Source organism: Poecilia reticulata, chromosome 14, assembly GCF_904066995.2.
Source record: "Poecilia reticulata chromosome 14, P_reticulata-male-v2, whole genome shotgun sequence".
Lineage (NCBI taxonomy): Eukaryota > Metazoa > Chordata > Actinopteri > Cyprinodontiformes > Poeciliidae > Poecilia > Poecilia reticulata.
The window spans coordinates 5456899-5475502 of record NC_088843.1 but is presented as its reverse complement, the minus strand read 5'-3'; the positions used below and the strand labels follow the sequence as shown (position 1 = coordinate 5475502).

General features: G+C 38.4%; 2 protein-coding genes across 5 annotated transcripts in view; one reads left to right on the top strand and one right to left on the bottom strand.

The window, feature by feature from the left end:
• The window catches only part of LOC103475601 (protein ABHD15), a 30453-nt gene extending 16396 nt beyond the window's left edge, over positions 1-14057 (bottom strand). For 2 of the 3 annotated variants that reach the window (XR_014090764.1, XR_014090762.1), the window contains exon 1: positions 13307-14057. The gene's annotated coding sequence lies outside the window, so the exon portion shown is untranslated. Of the gene's footprint in view, positions 1-3290; positions 3379-13306 lie in introns of those variants that run through there. The other variant, XR_014090763.1, reaches the window with a different exon arrangement.
• Positions 1615-15952, top strand: LOC103475600 (von Willebrand factor A domain-containing protein 7-like). Of its 2 annotated transcripts, none has more exons than XM_081615122.1 (16): positions 1615-1771; positions 3202-3380; positions 3470-3736; positions 5315-5405; positions 5541-5672; positions 5827-6013; positions 6931-7100; positions 9891-10003; positions 10088-10204; positions 10698-10904; positions 10993-11125; positions 14067-14204; positions 14333-14425; positions 14499-14776; positions 14889-15182; positions 15264-15952. In XM_081615122.1, exons 2-16 carry the CDS (start codon positions 3204-3206, stop codon positions 15732-15734), a joined length of 2868 nt encoding a protein of 955 aa, XP_081471248.1. In that variant the 5' UTR covers positions 1615-1771; positions 3202-3203; the 3' UTR covers positions 15735-15952. The 2 variants fall into 2 exon arrangements, with proteins under 2 accessions (XP_081471248.1, XP_081471249.1); XM_081615123.1 differs by having other exon boundaries at positions 1759-1786.
• The last annotated feature ends 2652 nt before the right edge of the window (positions 15953-18604 follow it).

Sequence of the window (18604 nt, the reverse complement as noted above, 5' to 3'; positions counted from 1 at the left end):
TGATGACTGGTTAACAGGGTTTGGGGAACTGAAAACATGCAGGTCAGCTTGCCTTGAGGACCAGTGTCTAATCAATTTTGAATCCAAGTATGCTTTTTGTTGCATCCCTCCTCACCTCCTCATCTCCCCCTACCACCACCAAACGTGCCCCCACCCACCCACTCCTCCCTGACGCTACACGATGCTGCAACTTGATAGGTGAGGGTAACTGCATACGTAAACATTAAGATAAATATTAATGGATATGCATTAGCGTGTCCTAATTAATTTAAGTGAGTGTACATGGGGAACTATATGGTTAGTATTTGTTCTCAGACCTGTAACCAGTACACAGTTTAATATTTCAATGTCTTTCAGAACTTTTCAAATGTTTATCATCTTTCTAACCGGCACCTTCCTCACTTTTATTTTTGTGTTTTTCAGCCGCTGCTCAGCAGTTTAACCTGACTCTTGAGGACTACAGTGAAACTGTCAAGAAGTGGCTTCATTACAATTGATTGATTGATTGATTGATTGATTGATCGATCGATTGCACGCCAGAATGAGAGGAAGGCATTGCAAGGAACCAAAGTGACGCCAACCAGAGTCTAACTGGAGTTACCATAACTTGTACTGTTTTCCTGGTTCATACAGCACAAAGCTTAATCTCACGATGCTATTCTTCCATGGACAATAGACTGTTGCTCTGTCAAAAAGGAGTCAAATATGTTTAAAGATCTATCCCTATTTTCTTAAGTAAAATGTCATATCAATCCCATGTTGTCATTTTTAACCTTTTGGAAATATGTTAATATAAGATACTTTTGAACAACATATACCCATCATCTACCATTAAAACAGTGTGTTTAACAACAGTGAAGAAACTTTTAGTGGTATGTTATGATGTGGACCTATCAGACCTAAAAATGTACATCAATCTTTAGCTTTCATTCAACATAAAATCAACCCAAATCTGCATGTAGATTGACATACAGATGATGGTTGAATTAACATTGATATAGTGTCAGTTGTGGTTGAAACCCCAACGTTGATTCAACATACAAGCCACCGACCACTTTCAATTCCGTTTCAATGCCAACCTTCAACATTGATTCAATGTCTCTGCCTGACATTGTTTCAATGTTGTTTCACTCATATTTTGCTTTCTGGGTTGTTCTTTGAAATTGTTTGGTCTTCAACCAGCTGTTGCATCCTAGAAGTAATTCATTTAAATCATTACTATTTTTCTTTTCTAAATTTATGGATAAAACACTCTATTGATTTCTTTTATATATTTAATTTGCCCCGTTGTTTTTGTTCAGCCGCAGAAGCATTACAGAATCTGAGCTGCGTGCTAACGTCACTGATTGGTTGGGTAGCAGAAGTGTTGTAATGTAGCATGAGGAAGAAGAAACATTGTAATGGTTTTCTGTATTTCTGTGCCTGGCTGCTTCTGAGAAGAACAAATCCCAAAACAATACACACAACGTGGTACAAATAAAGTTGCCGAATCTGAAGGACTTCTGTCTGTTTCGTGAGTGCAACACAGCCATTTTTAAAATGGTAAAGGTCAACGTTCTTTGACATCTGTCCACATTACTCCCACATTTAAGTTTTTATTTCTGCAACTGGAAGGGTTGCAGGTGATCATACAGTCACATTCCTATGTCATCAACTGATTGATATCACGCACATTGTCTGGAAGGCTCCACCCTCTAAGAATAGAACAATATAAATTCATTACCATCAACACTGCAGATACATCCCCATCAGGGCAGCGTCAAGACTTCAGGTAAAGGAAAAAAATGTAATTTTATCTATTGTCATTTTTGTTATAAATTGATCTGCTTCACTAGTAATCTAATCTGTGTGTAATGAAAACTAGCTAAAGTCAGATAAATAAATTCATCTATAAGTGATGACATTAAGTAATAAATATGTGGAGGACAAACTGCAAGTGGCCTGTCTGAAATAATGTATACAGTAAATGCTTCATAGCTGGAAAAAATCCTAGAAGGAGCTAAAGCACAAAGGGATATCAGGTGTCAGTTTATGCTTCCATCACATTTTTGGTACCAGCTGTTTGATAATTGCCCAGCGTCCACATTGTGTTCATGTAGATGTGACCATCTTGAAGAACATCCGGAAATAAAGTTTGAGTAACTACTGAAACTCTGCATGAACATTGATTGATTTATTTGTTACCAATTGAAGGAATTCATATAAATTGGTTCAACTATATTTTTTTCAGTATGAAGGATAGTTGACGAACTAATATAACATGTTAAAACATACATTTACAATTATTTAAATTCAATGTGTATTTTAAATACAATGTGACTGATAATTTAATTTAGGATATTTTAGTTTTTTAGTTTGGAACAACATAAAAGTTTGAGTTGACTTTCTGCAGAATTAAGTCAAAAAGATTTTAATTATTTATTAGAAAAAATAGATTATTTGAGTAAGAGTGACTTTAATTTGCCAAGTTAAACACATTTAATGAATTGTTATAACAACTTGGTTAATTCAGTTGGATAAAGTTCAAGTTAGGATAGGGAACTGGCATTGAACTCAATAGTTTCAGGCAAAGTGAAAGTAAAAGGTTCCTTTAGTTAAACATTTGTAATTTTTAAGTTAATTAAACACAAAAAAGTAAGCTGTCATCACTAAACCAAATTAACTAAATGAGAGTAATGTAAATAAGTTCATAAAATGGACCACAGCCAAACACACTTGTTAGAGTGCAGATTTATATCAGACGCATTTTTTCTTTAACGAGTTACTGCAGAAACTGGTCTGAACCAGTTCTGGTGGGGGATTGAGAACTGTATCATTTAAAAGTGTGCTTGTACTCTTTGGTTTTTGTTCTCTTTGCCAAGGGCCTTCAAAACATTGTTGTGGCCTTTTGAATAAATACAAACACAAAATGCATTTTGCTGTTCTTAACTGTTTCAATGCCTCATGTTAAATAGGATTATTATGTTCATATCAGTAACAACAAAGACAGTTTTATCCCAGAGATAACGTTGTTGTATGGACTACTGTGCTGGAAATACCATTGCCATGAAGGATTTATATGCATATTTAAATTACAGAAAATATTGGATCTAATTTGCATACTTTAATATTTCAGTGACAATTCATATGCATGACATTGTAAACTCTATTGATAAAAAATAGTTGTAATCAATTTTTTATTTTCTCTATCGGGTTTTGCAGTAATGTTCGTGTCGGCAGTCTTGTTTTTCCTGCTTTGGCAGACTGGAGTTCATGGCTTTGATATATCTGAAGGAGCGTCTTTCACCCACCAAGACATCACAGAGAAAGCGATCCTAAATGTCACTGCTCAGGTGTGCCGTAGCCTGGCTCTGGCTAAGGGCAAGGACTTCACCTTTCCTGTGAGAATGAAGTCACAATATCAATATTTTTCCCTTATTCCCAAAATCAATTATTTACGTTAAAATGGCATGCATGTGTGTCTCTGCAGTCTCTTACTGTTTCAGCTGTTGCTGCAGCATGCAAAGTATCAAAATCCTGCAAAAGTTTCATCAATGCCATCCAGACAGTGACGAGTGAGAATAAGCAAACAGACTTTGTCTATTTTTGGAGTGCACGTCATCACTGTGACGATGAAAAAATAAAAGAAGGACAGAAACTAATCACGGATGGTTTGTCAGTGATAAAAGCTGCCAACGACGAGCAAAACTTTGCTTCAGCAATATCGTCTCTGGGAAGAATTCTCCACACCTTACAGGTATTTCTGTTTATATCTTGTATTCTGTGACTGTTCATATTTTAACCTGCACTCAGCCTCGTGGCAACAACTCAAAGCTTACTAATACTTGCAGGCTACCTTTTAAGAGATTTTTTTTAATTTTTGGTAAAAGTGAATATTACCACATTTACTAATATTTCATATTCTTAGTTGTATTTTTCTGAGTTGAAAAGGAATTAACTTTTGTCAAAACACAAAACGCTCCAGACATTTCATGCCATTTGTCATGGTTCAACCACAAACTCCTACTTATCAAACTAGGATTTTATGTGGTAGACCAACACAAAGTATTGCACAGCTGCAAAAAGATCCATGTTTTTTTAATTAGTTTTATAAGTGAAAATCTGAAAAGCACACTTTATATTTGACAAATGTAGCCAAATCATTTGGCAGAAAACTCTGCACTCAGTCCTGAGCTGCATGGTAATACGAGTCACAGTATCAGGCTGTATAGGCTTTTTGTCATAGGAATTACAGTTATTCCAATAAACTGCATTGAAATTTGTTGTTGTAATGTGACAAAAAAAGTGTAAGTACTATGAATGTTGTTGCAAGAAAATAAATATAATGCACTGTAAAAAGTAATAAGTTGAACCAACTTAGTTGAATTGCTTCAATTGGTAACAAGTAATTCAATTAAGTTTATCCAACTTAATTTATTAAGTTTAACAAACTCAATTTATTATTATTATTATTATTATTATTATTATTATTATTTATTATTATAATAGTTCATTGTGGCTGCACAATGGAGCAGTTGGTTGCACAGTTGCCTTGTTGTTCTCTCTGGGTACTCCGGCTTCCTCCAACAGTCCAAAAACATGACTGTTAGGTTAATTGGTCTTTCTAAATTCTCCCTAGGTTGAGTGTGTGTGTGTGTGTGTGTGTGGGTGTGTGTGTGTGTGTGTGTGTGTGTGTGTGTGCGTGTGTGTGTGTGTGTGCGTGTGTGTGTGCATGATTGTGTGTCCTGTCTGTCTTCTTGTTGTCCTGCGACAGACTGGCGACCTGTCCAGGGTGAACCCGCCTCTCGCCCAGAACGTTAGCTGGAGATGGGCACCAGCACCACTCCCAACCCCACTAAGGCACAAGGGTATAAAGAAAATGGATGGATGGATAGTTCACTGTGTGCTTACTCAAATTATTTAGTTTACTTCAAATAAAGACGTAAATAAATAAAGGATGCCATTATTAGACCGAGGACAGCCAGGCAAATTTATTTTTCTAAATTATTTTTAGCTAAATGCTGTGGTTTACAGGCACCAAAGGGCCTCCTGACGCACAGATAAAAAGAACATTCTTTAAAAAATGGGGAAAAAAGGGCACTTGGGACGTCAAGAATAAAGAGGGCAGGAACTCTATACTCTACTGCCCACTTGTGGCAGAAATTATTACAAACTATTAATGAAGTGAATTGCTAAAATGCTTTATTTTAACTGTAAATGATTTTCCTTTAAATGTAGACTTTCAGTTGAAATGTTTTACTGTAAACATTTAAATTGTAAGTGTATTTGTTAAGCAGTTTAATTACAGTTACTTTGTTTTTCTTTTGAAATAAAGGACTTCTACAGCCACTCTAACTGGGTGGAAATGGGCAACCAATTTCCAAACTCTAACTTGATAAAAAACGCTTTTGTTGGAGAGATAGCAGGTGAAGACATTGTGCTACACATTTGGAAAGTGATTGTTTGAGTAAGCTTAGAAAATGTAAAATGGACATTTATTTATGTACATTTCTGTACTTGCATTAAACCCTTTTCATGATTTTTAAAATCTGGATCTGCAGACATAACCAGAGCAACTTGCCACGACTGTGATGGAGAGGACTGCCGCAACAATATTTTGGAGGATATCATAGAGGAACAAATCCTTACTTCGGGATATTTTTCACTTAATCCCTTCCCTTCAAAACCAGAAGGCAAACATCTTTATTTGATTACCAAATAGTATATTAATGTAGTTATACTTTACTCTGCTGCCCACTTGTGGCAAGAAAGGTAAAACAAAGTTTACATTTGAAAAGTGTGTGTCAATAACTAAATATTCTTTGTGACTTGCATGATGATGCGCAGGAAAATGCAGCCATGGAGGGTTTTGGGATAGAACAGAAGGAATTGAGCCCACAGGTGGGATCAATAAAGACAGCGATACTTCTGAACACGGACATCTTAACAAACTAGCAGCAAACGTGGCGATAGCAGCAACCAGTGAGCTGCTGGAGGACGTTCGCAGTTCTGCTGGAGACAGAGGATTCCTTCGGTAGGAAACTTTATTTTCTCTTGACTTAATTGCAAAGCATCACTTTATTTGATGGGATGTGCATAAGACTGACATGACATGACATTGTCATAAACATGACATAACACCTGTCATGAAGATGAAAGAATCTTCATGAATCTTTACAACTTGTAGGTTCCTAAATAATGAAGCCATAAGCTTGAGGCTCTCCGTCTTTCCCCTTCGGTCCACTTGATGACGAAAACGACAAAAAAACCAGACTGGGTCCTCTTGATAAAGGTTAATGCTTTACTTCAAAAATAAAAATTATAGAAATGTTACTTTTCCACAAAAATAATAGAATACACAAAAAAAGATGAGACAGAGGTCAAAAAACTGTGGCTCCACTCCAACTGCCCAACTAACTCAATCTAGCCACACCCTCGAATCCTTAACTGCAATTAGATATGCAAATTTACAAGAAGGCCTTAGTATAATCTAATATAACAAATTAGTATGCAATAGAGATTTAGCTAGTAATCATTTTTATCCAAATACATAAATTAACATAAGAAATATAAACATAATGTATCCTAAAGATATGAATAAACTAAAACTGAATTTAGGCTTCTTCACAACGGTTGTCATAAAGTGTCATTCGATAAATAATGACACATTTAATGCAACGCTGCATTAAAACATATTAAAAGTCCATTAAAATGGCCAATCAATTTTGCATTATATATGTCATTATTTACCAAATGACATTTCATGACAACAGTCATAAACATTCATGAAAACTCCTTCATGTTCATGACAGGTGTTATGTCACGTTTATGACAATATCATGTCAGTCTTATGCACATCCCGTCAAATAACGTGCTACCAAATGGGATAACAGCATGATGGAAAACAAACAACTGGTTTTAATTATTTCCATTTTGCTTGTTGCACATCAGGATGATGGGACTCTCCAATGGGAAACCACTTTGTTTTTCCATGGACACGACAGGAAGCATGGGGGATGACATTGAAGCAGTGAAGAATGTCACATCATCGATTATTGACACTAAAGTGGGAACAGAAGACGAACCGTCCGTTTACATTCTCGTTCCATTCAATGATCCAGGTAGAGTCTTAATGTTGAAGACTAGGAATTAGGGTTTTCTTTGCGGTTTTATCCTGAGTATAATACTCTATGTTTACGGTGTGTAGAAACACGTAAACACCATAAAAAGACATATGACAATTTTTGTCCTCTACATCTCCAGCTTCAGGTACAGTGCTCCTTCCTCATTATGCAATCTATTTCATAAAATGCAACAGTCCCTCGTGCAGCAAAGCACCCTCACAGCATGATGCTGCCACTCCTGTTCTTCACAGTTTGGACGGCGTTCTGTGGCTCACAAGCTTCACCTTAATGTGACAGACAATATAGGCAACACTTCAATCTTAGTTTAATCACAATACATGTCATGTCTCCAAAAAAAAAGGCATACAGTGAGGAAAATACGTGTTTGAACACCCTGCAACTTTGCAATTTCTGCCACTTAGAAACCATGAACGGGTCTAAAATGTTCATCTTAGGTACATGTCCACTGTGAGAGACATAATCTACAACAGCAAAAAAATCAGGAAATCACAATGTATGACTTTTTAGTAATTTAGTGTTACTGCTGCAAATAAGTATTTGAACACATGTGAAAATCAGTGTTAATATCTGGTACAGTACCATTTGCTGTAGTTTTTCAGCAGGTTTGCACTACAGCAGGGATTTTGGCCCCTTCCTCCACACAGATCTGTTCTAGATCAGTCGGCTTTCTGGGCTGTCGCTGAGAAGCACGGAGTTTGAGCTCCTCCAAAGATTTTCTATATGGTTTAGGTCTGGACAATGGCTAGGCCACTCCAGAACCTTAATATGCTTCTTATGAAGCCACACCTTGGTTATCCTGGCTGTGTGGTTTGGATCATTGTCATGTTGGTGTAATGCTCAGAACTGAGGACCCAAAATTTCAGTCAGACACAACGTAAAAATTAATACGTTCTTTATTGAGGATCAGGGTATGGGACAGGCAACCACGAGCAATGGAACAGGAACCTCTTCTTTGTGTTGTGGGGGATGAGGGGTCCAGGTAGCACAGTGGTAGCGACAAGTGGCACACCCAGGGATGGACAGAGCTAGGAGGGCAAGGGGTTGGGGCAGGCAGGACAAAGCAAGACTTCTCTGAGGGTCAGGCGAAGAGCAGTGGTCAGGGCACGGAAAAAGGGCCCAACACTTGCAGGCAATATCAGGCAGACAAAATCCAAGGGCGAGGCAGGAGGCAGAGGTCAAAAGGCAGAAACGGGGTCGAGACCAGAAAACAGTGAAGAATCCGACGTGGGCAAGACAAGGCAGGAAAATCCAAGGGACAAAAATGTGTTCGAGATCGTGGTCAGGTCAGGAAGAAATGCTGGATATCTACTCACTCTGAGGCTTTCAAAAATCTGGCACTGTCTGCCTGCCTGAGAGCTGAATATAACTGCTGGTGAACAGGTGGAAGACATGAGCCTGATTGTGCTCCAGCGCAGCAGCATGCAGGTGAACCAGATGAGCTTGATGAGAGGAGTACCGAGGAGAAAAACATAGCAGGCAGACGGGCCAGAAACATGACAGTTGGAAGACCCAGCCTTGGCCCATCTTCAATTCTCTAACTGAGGGGAAGGAGGTTGATCCCCAAAACCTTGCAATACAAGGCCCTGGTCATCCTCTCCTTAATACAGTGCACTCATCCAGTCCTGTCTGCAGAGAAACACCCCAAAGCATGATGTTTCCACCCCCATGCTTCACATTAGGGATGGTCTTTGTCCTCCAAACATGGCGAGTGGAATTAAGACCCAAAAGTTCTATTTTGGTCTCATCTGACCACAACTTTTTCCCATGACATCATAGTTACCCACAGTAACGTTGGAAACTGTGGGGCCAGCTCTCTTCAGGTCATTTACTAGCTCCTCCTGTGTAGTTCTGGGCTGATTCTTCACCTTTCACCTATCGTTGATACTCCACGAGGTGAGATTTTGCCCAAGGGAGATTGAGAGTAAAGTTTAGCTTCTTCCATTTTCTACCATTTGCTCCAACAGTTGCTCTTTCTCCACCAAGCTGCTTGGCAATTGCCCTGTAACCCTTTCCAGCCTTCTTTTAGATTTTTTTAGACGTCTGTATGTCTCTCACAGCAGACATGCACCAAATATGAAAATTTCAGACTCTCCATGATTTCTAAGTGGGAGAACTTGCAAAGTTGCATGTTGTTCAAATACTTATTTTCCTCACTGTATTTCCCTGAATTCATTTATACATGACTATAAGTGTTCGAACATTTATAAATGGTACCCGTTAGAGATCTGGAAGTTATTCTCAATAATCAACCAAACTCATGGAGCTCCTCAATTCAGCAAGTATCCAACAAGTAGCTTGTTTGACTACTTTTAATTTTTCTGTGATGTCACACAAGGAAGCAGTGGTTGAAGTGTTGATCATCATTTGGCCTTCCCCATATAATTCAAAGACATTACATTTCTGAATTTATGAAATTATCTAAAAATATATTTTCTTATTCTGGCATTTAGTAAATAGAAATATTTAAGGCAATCCTAACTGAACTAAAACAGGAAAAGGCTGGTCTGATTCCACAACAGGCAGTGAGGGAAAAATGGTTGTATGTTTTTAAATATAAATATCTAGTTTCAATTCACTTGATTTTACTGTGTATATGTAGATTTTTATATTGGTTCTGCTCTGTCCTTTATACTGCTGTAACAATGTACATTTCCCCACTGAGGGTTTAATAAAGGAATATCTTATCTTATCTTAATGGTTCATGTAATCTAGGAATAATAAATGCACTAAAACAAGCAGAAATCTGTGTTTTCCTTTGAATCACAGAATTTGGGCCTCTAATTCAGACAACAGACCCAGAGGTTTTCAAGAGTTATATCAACTCACTAACCCCAAGTGGAGGTGGAGATGCTCCAGAAATGAGTCTTTCTGGACTTCAGGTGCTTTTATTGATGGTCGTTTACAAGTTGCTGATTTCAAGAAAGTAGCTTTAGATTTATTCCTTCTGTCCCTCCTTCATACAGCTGGCTTTAACTGCTGCGCCTCCCAATTCGGAGATCTACGTTTTTACGGATGCAGCAGCTAAAGACGAACACCTGAAAGACACAGTGGTAGCACTCATAGAGCAGACCAAGTCTGTGGTGAGTAATACTAAATCAGCTAGTTGAATTATTTGTTCAAAAATAAACTGATTCTTGAACAAAACTCAACAGAGCATATTTTAAAAATATTCTTTAGCTTTAAAATACAGTAGCTTTATAAAATAGTGGAGAGATACTTAAAAGCACACACTGTAAAGATAAACGAGTTAAGTGAAAAAACAAGAGAAACAACTTTGGAAAAATGGGAAACATTTCTACTCATCTTGAATTAAATGACAGAAAATGTGTTTTAACTGTGATATTAGTTAGTCTCGATCTTTAGTCATTTCTAAATAAAAATTGTTTCACAATTTAGCAGCTACTATAAATTTGCTAAATTGACCAAATGAGATTCGCACTGAGTCGGTATAATAATTTTTGATTATGACTCATACAGAGCATTTTCAAGCTCTCAAACTAAATTATGCATATGAGGGTGCACTGTGAATCGTTATCACAGCTGGAAAGTTGACCCACCTGAAACCTGTTTCAGGTGAACTTCATGATAACTAATGTACTTGGCCTTCGCCGTCGAACACAAGCAGACAACAACAAACAACAAAGTGTTCGGATGTCAAGAGCAGGTGGTCAGCTGTACAGAGACCTGGCTCAGGCTTCAGGAGGTCAGGCTGTTGAAGTCACAAAAGGTCAGCTGCTGGAGGCCATCAACATCCTAACTGAATCCACCAGCTCCTCTCAGGTTTGAAAAACATGTTCTTTCAGCTACTACCATCATTTGTTTTTGACATTTAAAGATTTCAGAATTGAACTTATGTTTGATTTTACAGATTGTCCTTCTGCAAGCAGCCAGGAACCTTGGGACTGGTGAAAATTTCACTTTTGTAGTTGATGATTCAACACAAAACGTCAGAATTTACATCACCGGGGTTTCTGTAGATTTTACCCTCATCAATCCATCAGGTATTTAAATACATTCATACAAGAAAGAATCAATAATGTCTTAATATTTTATGGTTTATTAGTCAATCTAAATATAAATGGTCCATCTAACAGATTCAAATAACTTAAAACTATTCTGAAGTGCATTGTTCAGGTCACATGGGGGGTGAACAATAAGACAGGATATATATTGTATCAGTACTGAATAACCATGTAACCAGATATGTAAGAAAACACAGAATAACCTAAACGTTTTCATAATTGCATCCAAACCTTGATAAATCTGAGCAAATTAGCATAAACAAAAGGCTGACTGCGACAGCTGCACCTCCTCATGTGTGACGAAATGGCTGACTTCCTGTCTCATGCCTAACATGACCTTCAAAATAAAAGACTTTATACACTGCCACAAAATTAGCACTAAGAACCAGTAGCGAAACAAGTCAGCGTCGGGCAGGGGGGAAGGGCTAATGGACCTTACCGCAGGAGCCGCGTTTCATTGGCTAATGCCCATTTTACGTCACAGCGCAGCTACCACGTGCTTGACCGTCTCACAAACTCAACCTACTGTAGTAAATACATGCTAATGTACATTGTGGACTAGCAGACCGACAGAAAGTTTTTGCGTCAGGACTCGAAAAAGAATGGTTCTCCACTGTCAGAGGGGTATCTGTACAGGCGATGTCAGGTATCCTAATCGTATTTGTGGAACTAAAATTCACAGATTTCCAAAATCTGAAACGGAATGCCTTGCTTGGATTAAAGCTTGTGCACGACTGCATTTGCAGCTCAACCGTCGTAGGATCAATAAGAACAAAGGATTGTCTGCTGGTGTAAGTATTATTGCGCTGCTTTATTTGTGTTTAGTGAATGAAAAAAAGAAAGTCAATAATAAACACATCCATTATAAAAACCTTTTAGCCAAGTACAGCATAATGGCAGTACCGATACAACTTCTCCACCTTGAAGCCTGTCTTTTACAGTCTTACGTTAGCTGAACAGATCAATATGCAATGTGTACCAGACATCTTTAATGTCTGACATACATTAAAGATGTATGTAAAATTCAGGTAGGTAAAATTCAGGTTATTTTACCTGAAAAGGCTTTTTACTAAACTGTAATTGTGTTAGCCGGGCTAGCACCGAGTACCGTGTATAAGGTCTAGGCACACTCAAACATTTGCCAACAACAGAAATCACTGGTTTTAAAAGTAACCCTCAAAACCATGAATGCCCGACTTACCCAGCCTTGCAAGAACAATAGGCGTCAGTGATCTTGTCCACAGCTATATTTATGCTGAGGGTGTGAGGATCTGCTGTTGTCCTCATCGACCGGTAGCATTTCGCTGTGATGCGCACAATGCTGGAGGCATTGCGTGGCTAAAACATCGTGATGTCGTCCAAAAGAGATGACATGAACTTGTTGGTTCCCCTGTCCATTGTCGTGGCTGATAATTTGTGAAAATCCGGCAGAAATGCTACAATAATCGACTCAGAAATACTCTGCAGAGTCAGTCGAAATGAAAAATGCCATGTTTACATATAGAAGCTAAGCACTGCCAGGCTTTGCTTGTGAGACATGCAGTGACGTGGGACTTTCGAAGGGCGTTTCTGGGCGGAGCTTGGTACGGTCCATGACCGGACCCTATTCCCAAATAATAAAGCTCATAATAATTTAACTTTACAACACAGACATGCCCGCAACAGCGGAGCTTCCAAGTTTCACCACCACAGCGAGAGGCTATGTCATTCTGAAATCCATCAGACATGAAGTATAACAAACTAAGAGAATCACAGAAACATCAGGCTACTGGTCACTAACGATGAAACAACACACATTCAAATCAGTTCAGAACCGCGCGTTGAAGCGAGTAAGCAGCGGCACGCGCCGCATGCGCAGTGTGTAGCAGCACCTCTGGATCTTTGTAACTCGGCGCGGATCGCGCGCGCCGCGGTTCACACAAACTGGATGTTCTGGAAGATGGTCTTCCAATGTAAACCTTAGCTATAATCGCCATACTGCTGTCTTGGCTCGCACCCGCTCAACCCGAACTGTTAAAAGCGCGACTTTAACTCAGCCTCCAGTCCCTTGACGTCACCGCTGTACCACCGACAGAGAGAAAAGGGGACCCAGCGGCTGGGCTGATACACCGTACAGTCTACAGTTAACTCACACTTTGTGAATAATGTTAGTGTTGCTACCTGTAACTAGTCCGGTTCCTTCGCTGGACTGGCAGTTTTGGCGGGTCTGAATCGCTGCCAACAAAAAAGTCCGGTTCATCTCCAAGACGAGGAACAAAATATGCGTCCAGTTTTTGACTTGTCCTTGCTCTCTTTTTTCCATCCTTTTTGCCGCTCCATGGAGCTCCACTCATGTTAACTAGTCCGTAAAAATACTCGATAGTTTGTCATCTGTTGCTAAGTGACCGTTGATGGACGGTTGGTGACAAGCTTTACCCAGAATGCACTTGGAGACAATAAGGACGATCTACTTGTAATTTTGTGTCTCATAAAGTTAAATGTAAGAGTGAAAATGAAGCCAGTCATGTCGCACAACATTTTATTCAATATTTTACACCCACTCTGTCACTAAAATCAGTCGGTCTGGTAAGGTTTTTAGCAACCATGAGTTAACAATGTCTGGGGAAACCTACTATACAATCAACTGGGGTATGGTTATATGTAACTTTACATACACAGTACTCAACAGGCCCACCTTGTCCAGCTCTCATCAGGTGTGATAAAGGCTTGGATTTCTGAAATCATATGCTCCGCGCCTGCTATGTACCTATTTTACAATAAATTAAAGGGCAGAACGCATTGAATTATTTTCATAAAATTTGAATACATTAAGCTTAGCTGCTGATAAGCAGTCTGTCAAAAAGTTTTTCTATGTTGAAGATAAAAACTTACTTTGTTCAATTGTTTGACTTGTTTGCCCAATTTTCCTGGCTTTTTCTAGGTGTGACCAACACAACAGGATCTTCAACATTTTCTTCCCAGTTGGTTGGAAACCTCCAGACACTGCAGCTAAAAACAGAACCTGGAGTGTGGGAAATTAGAATGGAGTCAGGAAATCCCTACAGTCTGAAGGTTGTAGGTGAGACCTCTGTCATTTGATTGAAAAAGGGTCTTTAAAGCAACTTAAAAATACCTGTCAAAAATGCGGAGCCAGCTATGTGTAAAGTCTTTGGTTTCCTTTGCTTGTTTTCAATTCTGCGTTTGCAGGAGAGAGCTCCATTGACTTCCTCTTTGACTTTATTGAAGAGTCAAGTAGCCGATTTGGAGGGTATAGTCTGATCGAGAATCGTCCCACCGCTGGTAATGAAGACACAGTTAACTGGTTCTATGTCAGAATAAAATAGTATAACCTCCAGTTTTCTTGTCTTTGAAGGGCAAAATGCCAGTCTGCTGGTGACGCTGTTTGGAAGCGACTCTGCCACGGTGACAGAGGTCATGCTGGTTGAATCGTCGGGTTCTGGTCAGGTTAACGGCCCCGTGGAGGCCCAGGGTGAAGGAGAATATATCGTCCGCTTCGACAGGATCCCATCGGTTGAGTTTGTTGTGCTTGTGAAGGGCCAGAACAACAATGGCGTGTCCAGAGCTTCTTCAGGGATCTTCCAGAGACAGTCGACCGCCAGCCTGAGAGCCTCTGGTCTCACTGTCACTGCTGTAAGCAAACCTAAGCAAAAGAAAATTAAAATCAATTGTGCGAAATCTTTTGTAATGAGTTCAATTCACTCTATTGTCCACCATGTTTAAATTTCTTTTTGTTTTTTTACAGGATGACTTAGATAGGGTGTTGGAGCCAGGAACACCTCGATCAGTTTCTTTCTCTGTGATGACAACCAGCGAAGGAGGAAGCTTCACCATTCAAGCCACCAATGATCAAGGCTTTACTTTATCTTTTCCATCCAGTTTACAGCTGGATGCTGGAGTTAGTGCCAATGGCACAGTGAACATCACAGCTCCTGCCGGCACTCCATCCGGTACTGGTGTCACCTTGACGATTGTGGCCGTGGCTCCTGGAGGTGCAGACAGCAACTATGATGTTCTGCGTCTAACCGTCCTTTCAAAAGTAATGTCTCATTTTGTTTTCTATGCATTCTGACACATCATTGACGGTAAACATTGATAATATTTCCTGTCACTCTCACAGGTGACTGATTTCACTCCACCAGTGTGCCAGCTGCTCCGCCTGCAGTCCAACTGCTCTGACAACTGCAGCCAGTCAACATGGGAGCTGTCTGTCCAGGTCTCTGACGCAGCGAATGGGACGGGTGTGAACAGTGTCAGTCTCAGAGAAGGCAGTGGCACGTTGAACATCAGTACAGCAGCTGATAATACAACTCTAGTGTCTTATGTGGCTTCCTGCTGCTCACCTGATGTGCAGCTGGTGGCTGTGGATCAAGTAGGCAACGTGGAAATCTGCAGCTACTCTGTTCGTGCAAATGTCACTCAGGCTGTAACAACCAGCAATGTACCAACCAGCAACATAACAACCAGCAATGTAACAACCAGCCCTGTAACTACAGCCGTCACAGCTTCCTCTGCAAGAGTTGATTTCTCCGTGTCTCTTTGCTTTGGTTTCTCAGTCCTGAGCTTCTTGCTACAGTCTCTGAGACTGTGATACTGAATTTTACAAAACAGATTACTGGTGATGGAAATGCAGTAAATATTATGTTCACTCTGGTGGCAGGTATTATATAGTCCATACCTAATCAAATGTTTAAACACTTTTTGAAGCTAAATTAAATGTAAGTGCTGCAGTTGAACATTACGGAGAGTTTTAAGAGGAGTTTTAAGAAGGCATGTAATTCCTGACAGTAATTAAACTATGAAAACTGACTTTTTACCAAAAAGTTGTTTTTTTTCTTCATGAGTTCAGAAATGCCTCTACATGAACTCAAAAAGCTCAAGTATTTAAGCCAACTCTAAATGTCGCACCGGAGAAAGAAACATATCAAAACACTCAAAGGTGAATCCTGATGTGATCAGTTTGCTGAGAGGTGAGACTGAATCGAAGATGGGGAGATAAAAGTTACGAACAATTTGAAATGTAAAAAAAACTAAAGATAAAAATTTTATCTGCTTTAGTCCGTTATAAGTTATGGAAATCCCCTGCTCTGATTCTGCTGCTTTTTGAGTGTCTGGTTAGTTTAAATTTTACTTTTTATGTCTGATAAACTAGAAATTTTACTTCTGAAAATACCAAAATGCAAACTTCATATCAAATCACAAATATCTAAGAGTAGGTAATAGTAAGAAATACAGCAATTGTTGCTCTTAGTTAGCACATGTTCAGAGCTTATTCACAATGGCACCAAACATCCAAACTGTGGAGCCACATAAACCTTCATGGTTAGGATGTCAAAGACATTTATATTTTATTTAAACAGACAAGAGCTTAAAAAATCTTTTGTTTTGGCTACAACATATGCACACTTATGTACACTGCTAATTGTAGTGTTTGTGTATCTTTTTCAAGGACAGTAGAGTTTTTGAGACGAGGTCTTTGTAATCTGAAAATCCCACAATATTTCTGGTCAAAATCAAGTCTGTCTCACAAAGCGCTGTCTGGTTGGTGTATCTGTCAAAGGTGTTAATATGAGCTCTAAATATTAAGTAGTTTATAAGTTAAACCCTCTAACTTTCAAGCTTTTACATTTGAAGTAAGAATGGTATGTTTTGATTCACAATATATTGCACAATACAAAAATGTATATAAATAAAATATATGTGGTCTTTTCACTCCTGAATTGAACCATATAAGATTATATTCCTAATGTTGCTGGGCAGAACAAATGCGGTGTAAAGTTTATCTGGGCTGCGGTTACCCTGTGGAGCCTCTTGGTGGCGCCACTGCATCTGATTTTGATTTTAAGCAAGTTTGCATGAGCACAGTGTTCTAAATTAATAATGTGATTAGTTATTCATTAGGGGTTGTTATCTTCTAAATTTTATATTGATGATGTTACATACTGTACTTTATTTTATGTTTTTAAGAGCCACAACAAATGTCTTACAGTATGTTTGGTATGCCCAATGTACTAAAAGCATTTGAAAATGACATTTAATTATTACAATGTAGCTATCTTTCTATTTTGAGAAGAACAAGACCACTTTGCATCCAAAAAGATATTTGCAGCTCTTTACCTTTTCCACATTTTGTAACAGTACAAGGGACAATTAATCTGTTTTCTATGATAAGGGTCAGTTAAATTTAATAATTATAATTAAAAAAGCTGTGTGTTTTGTCAGTGAAAGATTAAAACAGTTTTAAAACCTGGTAAGAAAGAAAAAAGAAGTTTTCCACAGTTCTCTGCAAAGGTATTCAAAACCCTTGGACTGTATCACATTTTATGCAGAACAGCAAAGCGTGAACTTAATTTCTTTCCTGAATATAACTGTGTTTAAAGAACATACATACACTTTAAAGTCCCGTTTAATGCTGCTTTAAATGACAACATACCAAATTTATGAACAAACCCCCGAGTAGCCATAACCATCAGCCTCCAATTAAATAATTACGCAAGAAATTAAAATTAATAAACAAAGGATGATTCTAATTTCTGCATATGACTCAAACTTTATCCATAAACTTATCCAATAAATACTGACTAATCTTTGCAATTTCCTCTTTGCTCAGAACATAAAAGATTTTCCAGCCCTGCAGCAAAGGGTTAACGCCACTAAGAGTCTTGCTTGAGGAAGTGTTGGGATAAAAAGTTCAAAGTACATTTTCTGTTGACTGAGCAAAGTGTCACAACCGGAGAGAAAAATGAAACCAACTGAGTCTTTGAGACCATTCAAGTGTTTCCATGCAGGTGAAATGTCATAGAAGAAATCAAAGGTGAAACAAACAGCTGAGAGCTTTTTAGGAATTCATCAGAGAGAACAATAAAATCAGGAAAACCTTATTCTGTACACTTGAACATAAAATATTAGTTTGTGCTGTTATAGTCAATAATACCAGAAAGGAAACTGCAATTAATATTTAGCAAGATCAACATATATCCTCTGCTGATATGTTATAAAGAAGCTAATATTTATGATTAATATGTTGCTGTAAAAAAAATAATACAGCACGGTGGGATTTAGAACAAACATGACCCATTTTCTTTTATGACATATCACTGATATGCAGTGTGTTGAAAAAGTATTAAACTCCCTAATAGATTTGTTCTTCTTGTCATCCTACATTTACTTAAATATTTCAAATAACATTCAAAGATAACATGAGTAAATACAAAATACGGTAACATTTTATTTGAAGGGGGTGAATAAGACTGTCATGACACTGTCATAAACATGACATAAAACCTGTCATGAACATGAATAAGCCTTCATGAATATTTATGACTGTTGTCATAAAGCATCATTCGGTAAATTATGACACTTTTAATACAAAGTTGACATTATTCAAAATGTCTGTTATGACAACTTGACATTAACCAAGAAATTATTACTGTTTAAACTTTACCTTTAATAACATAAAGT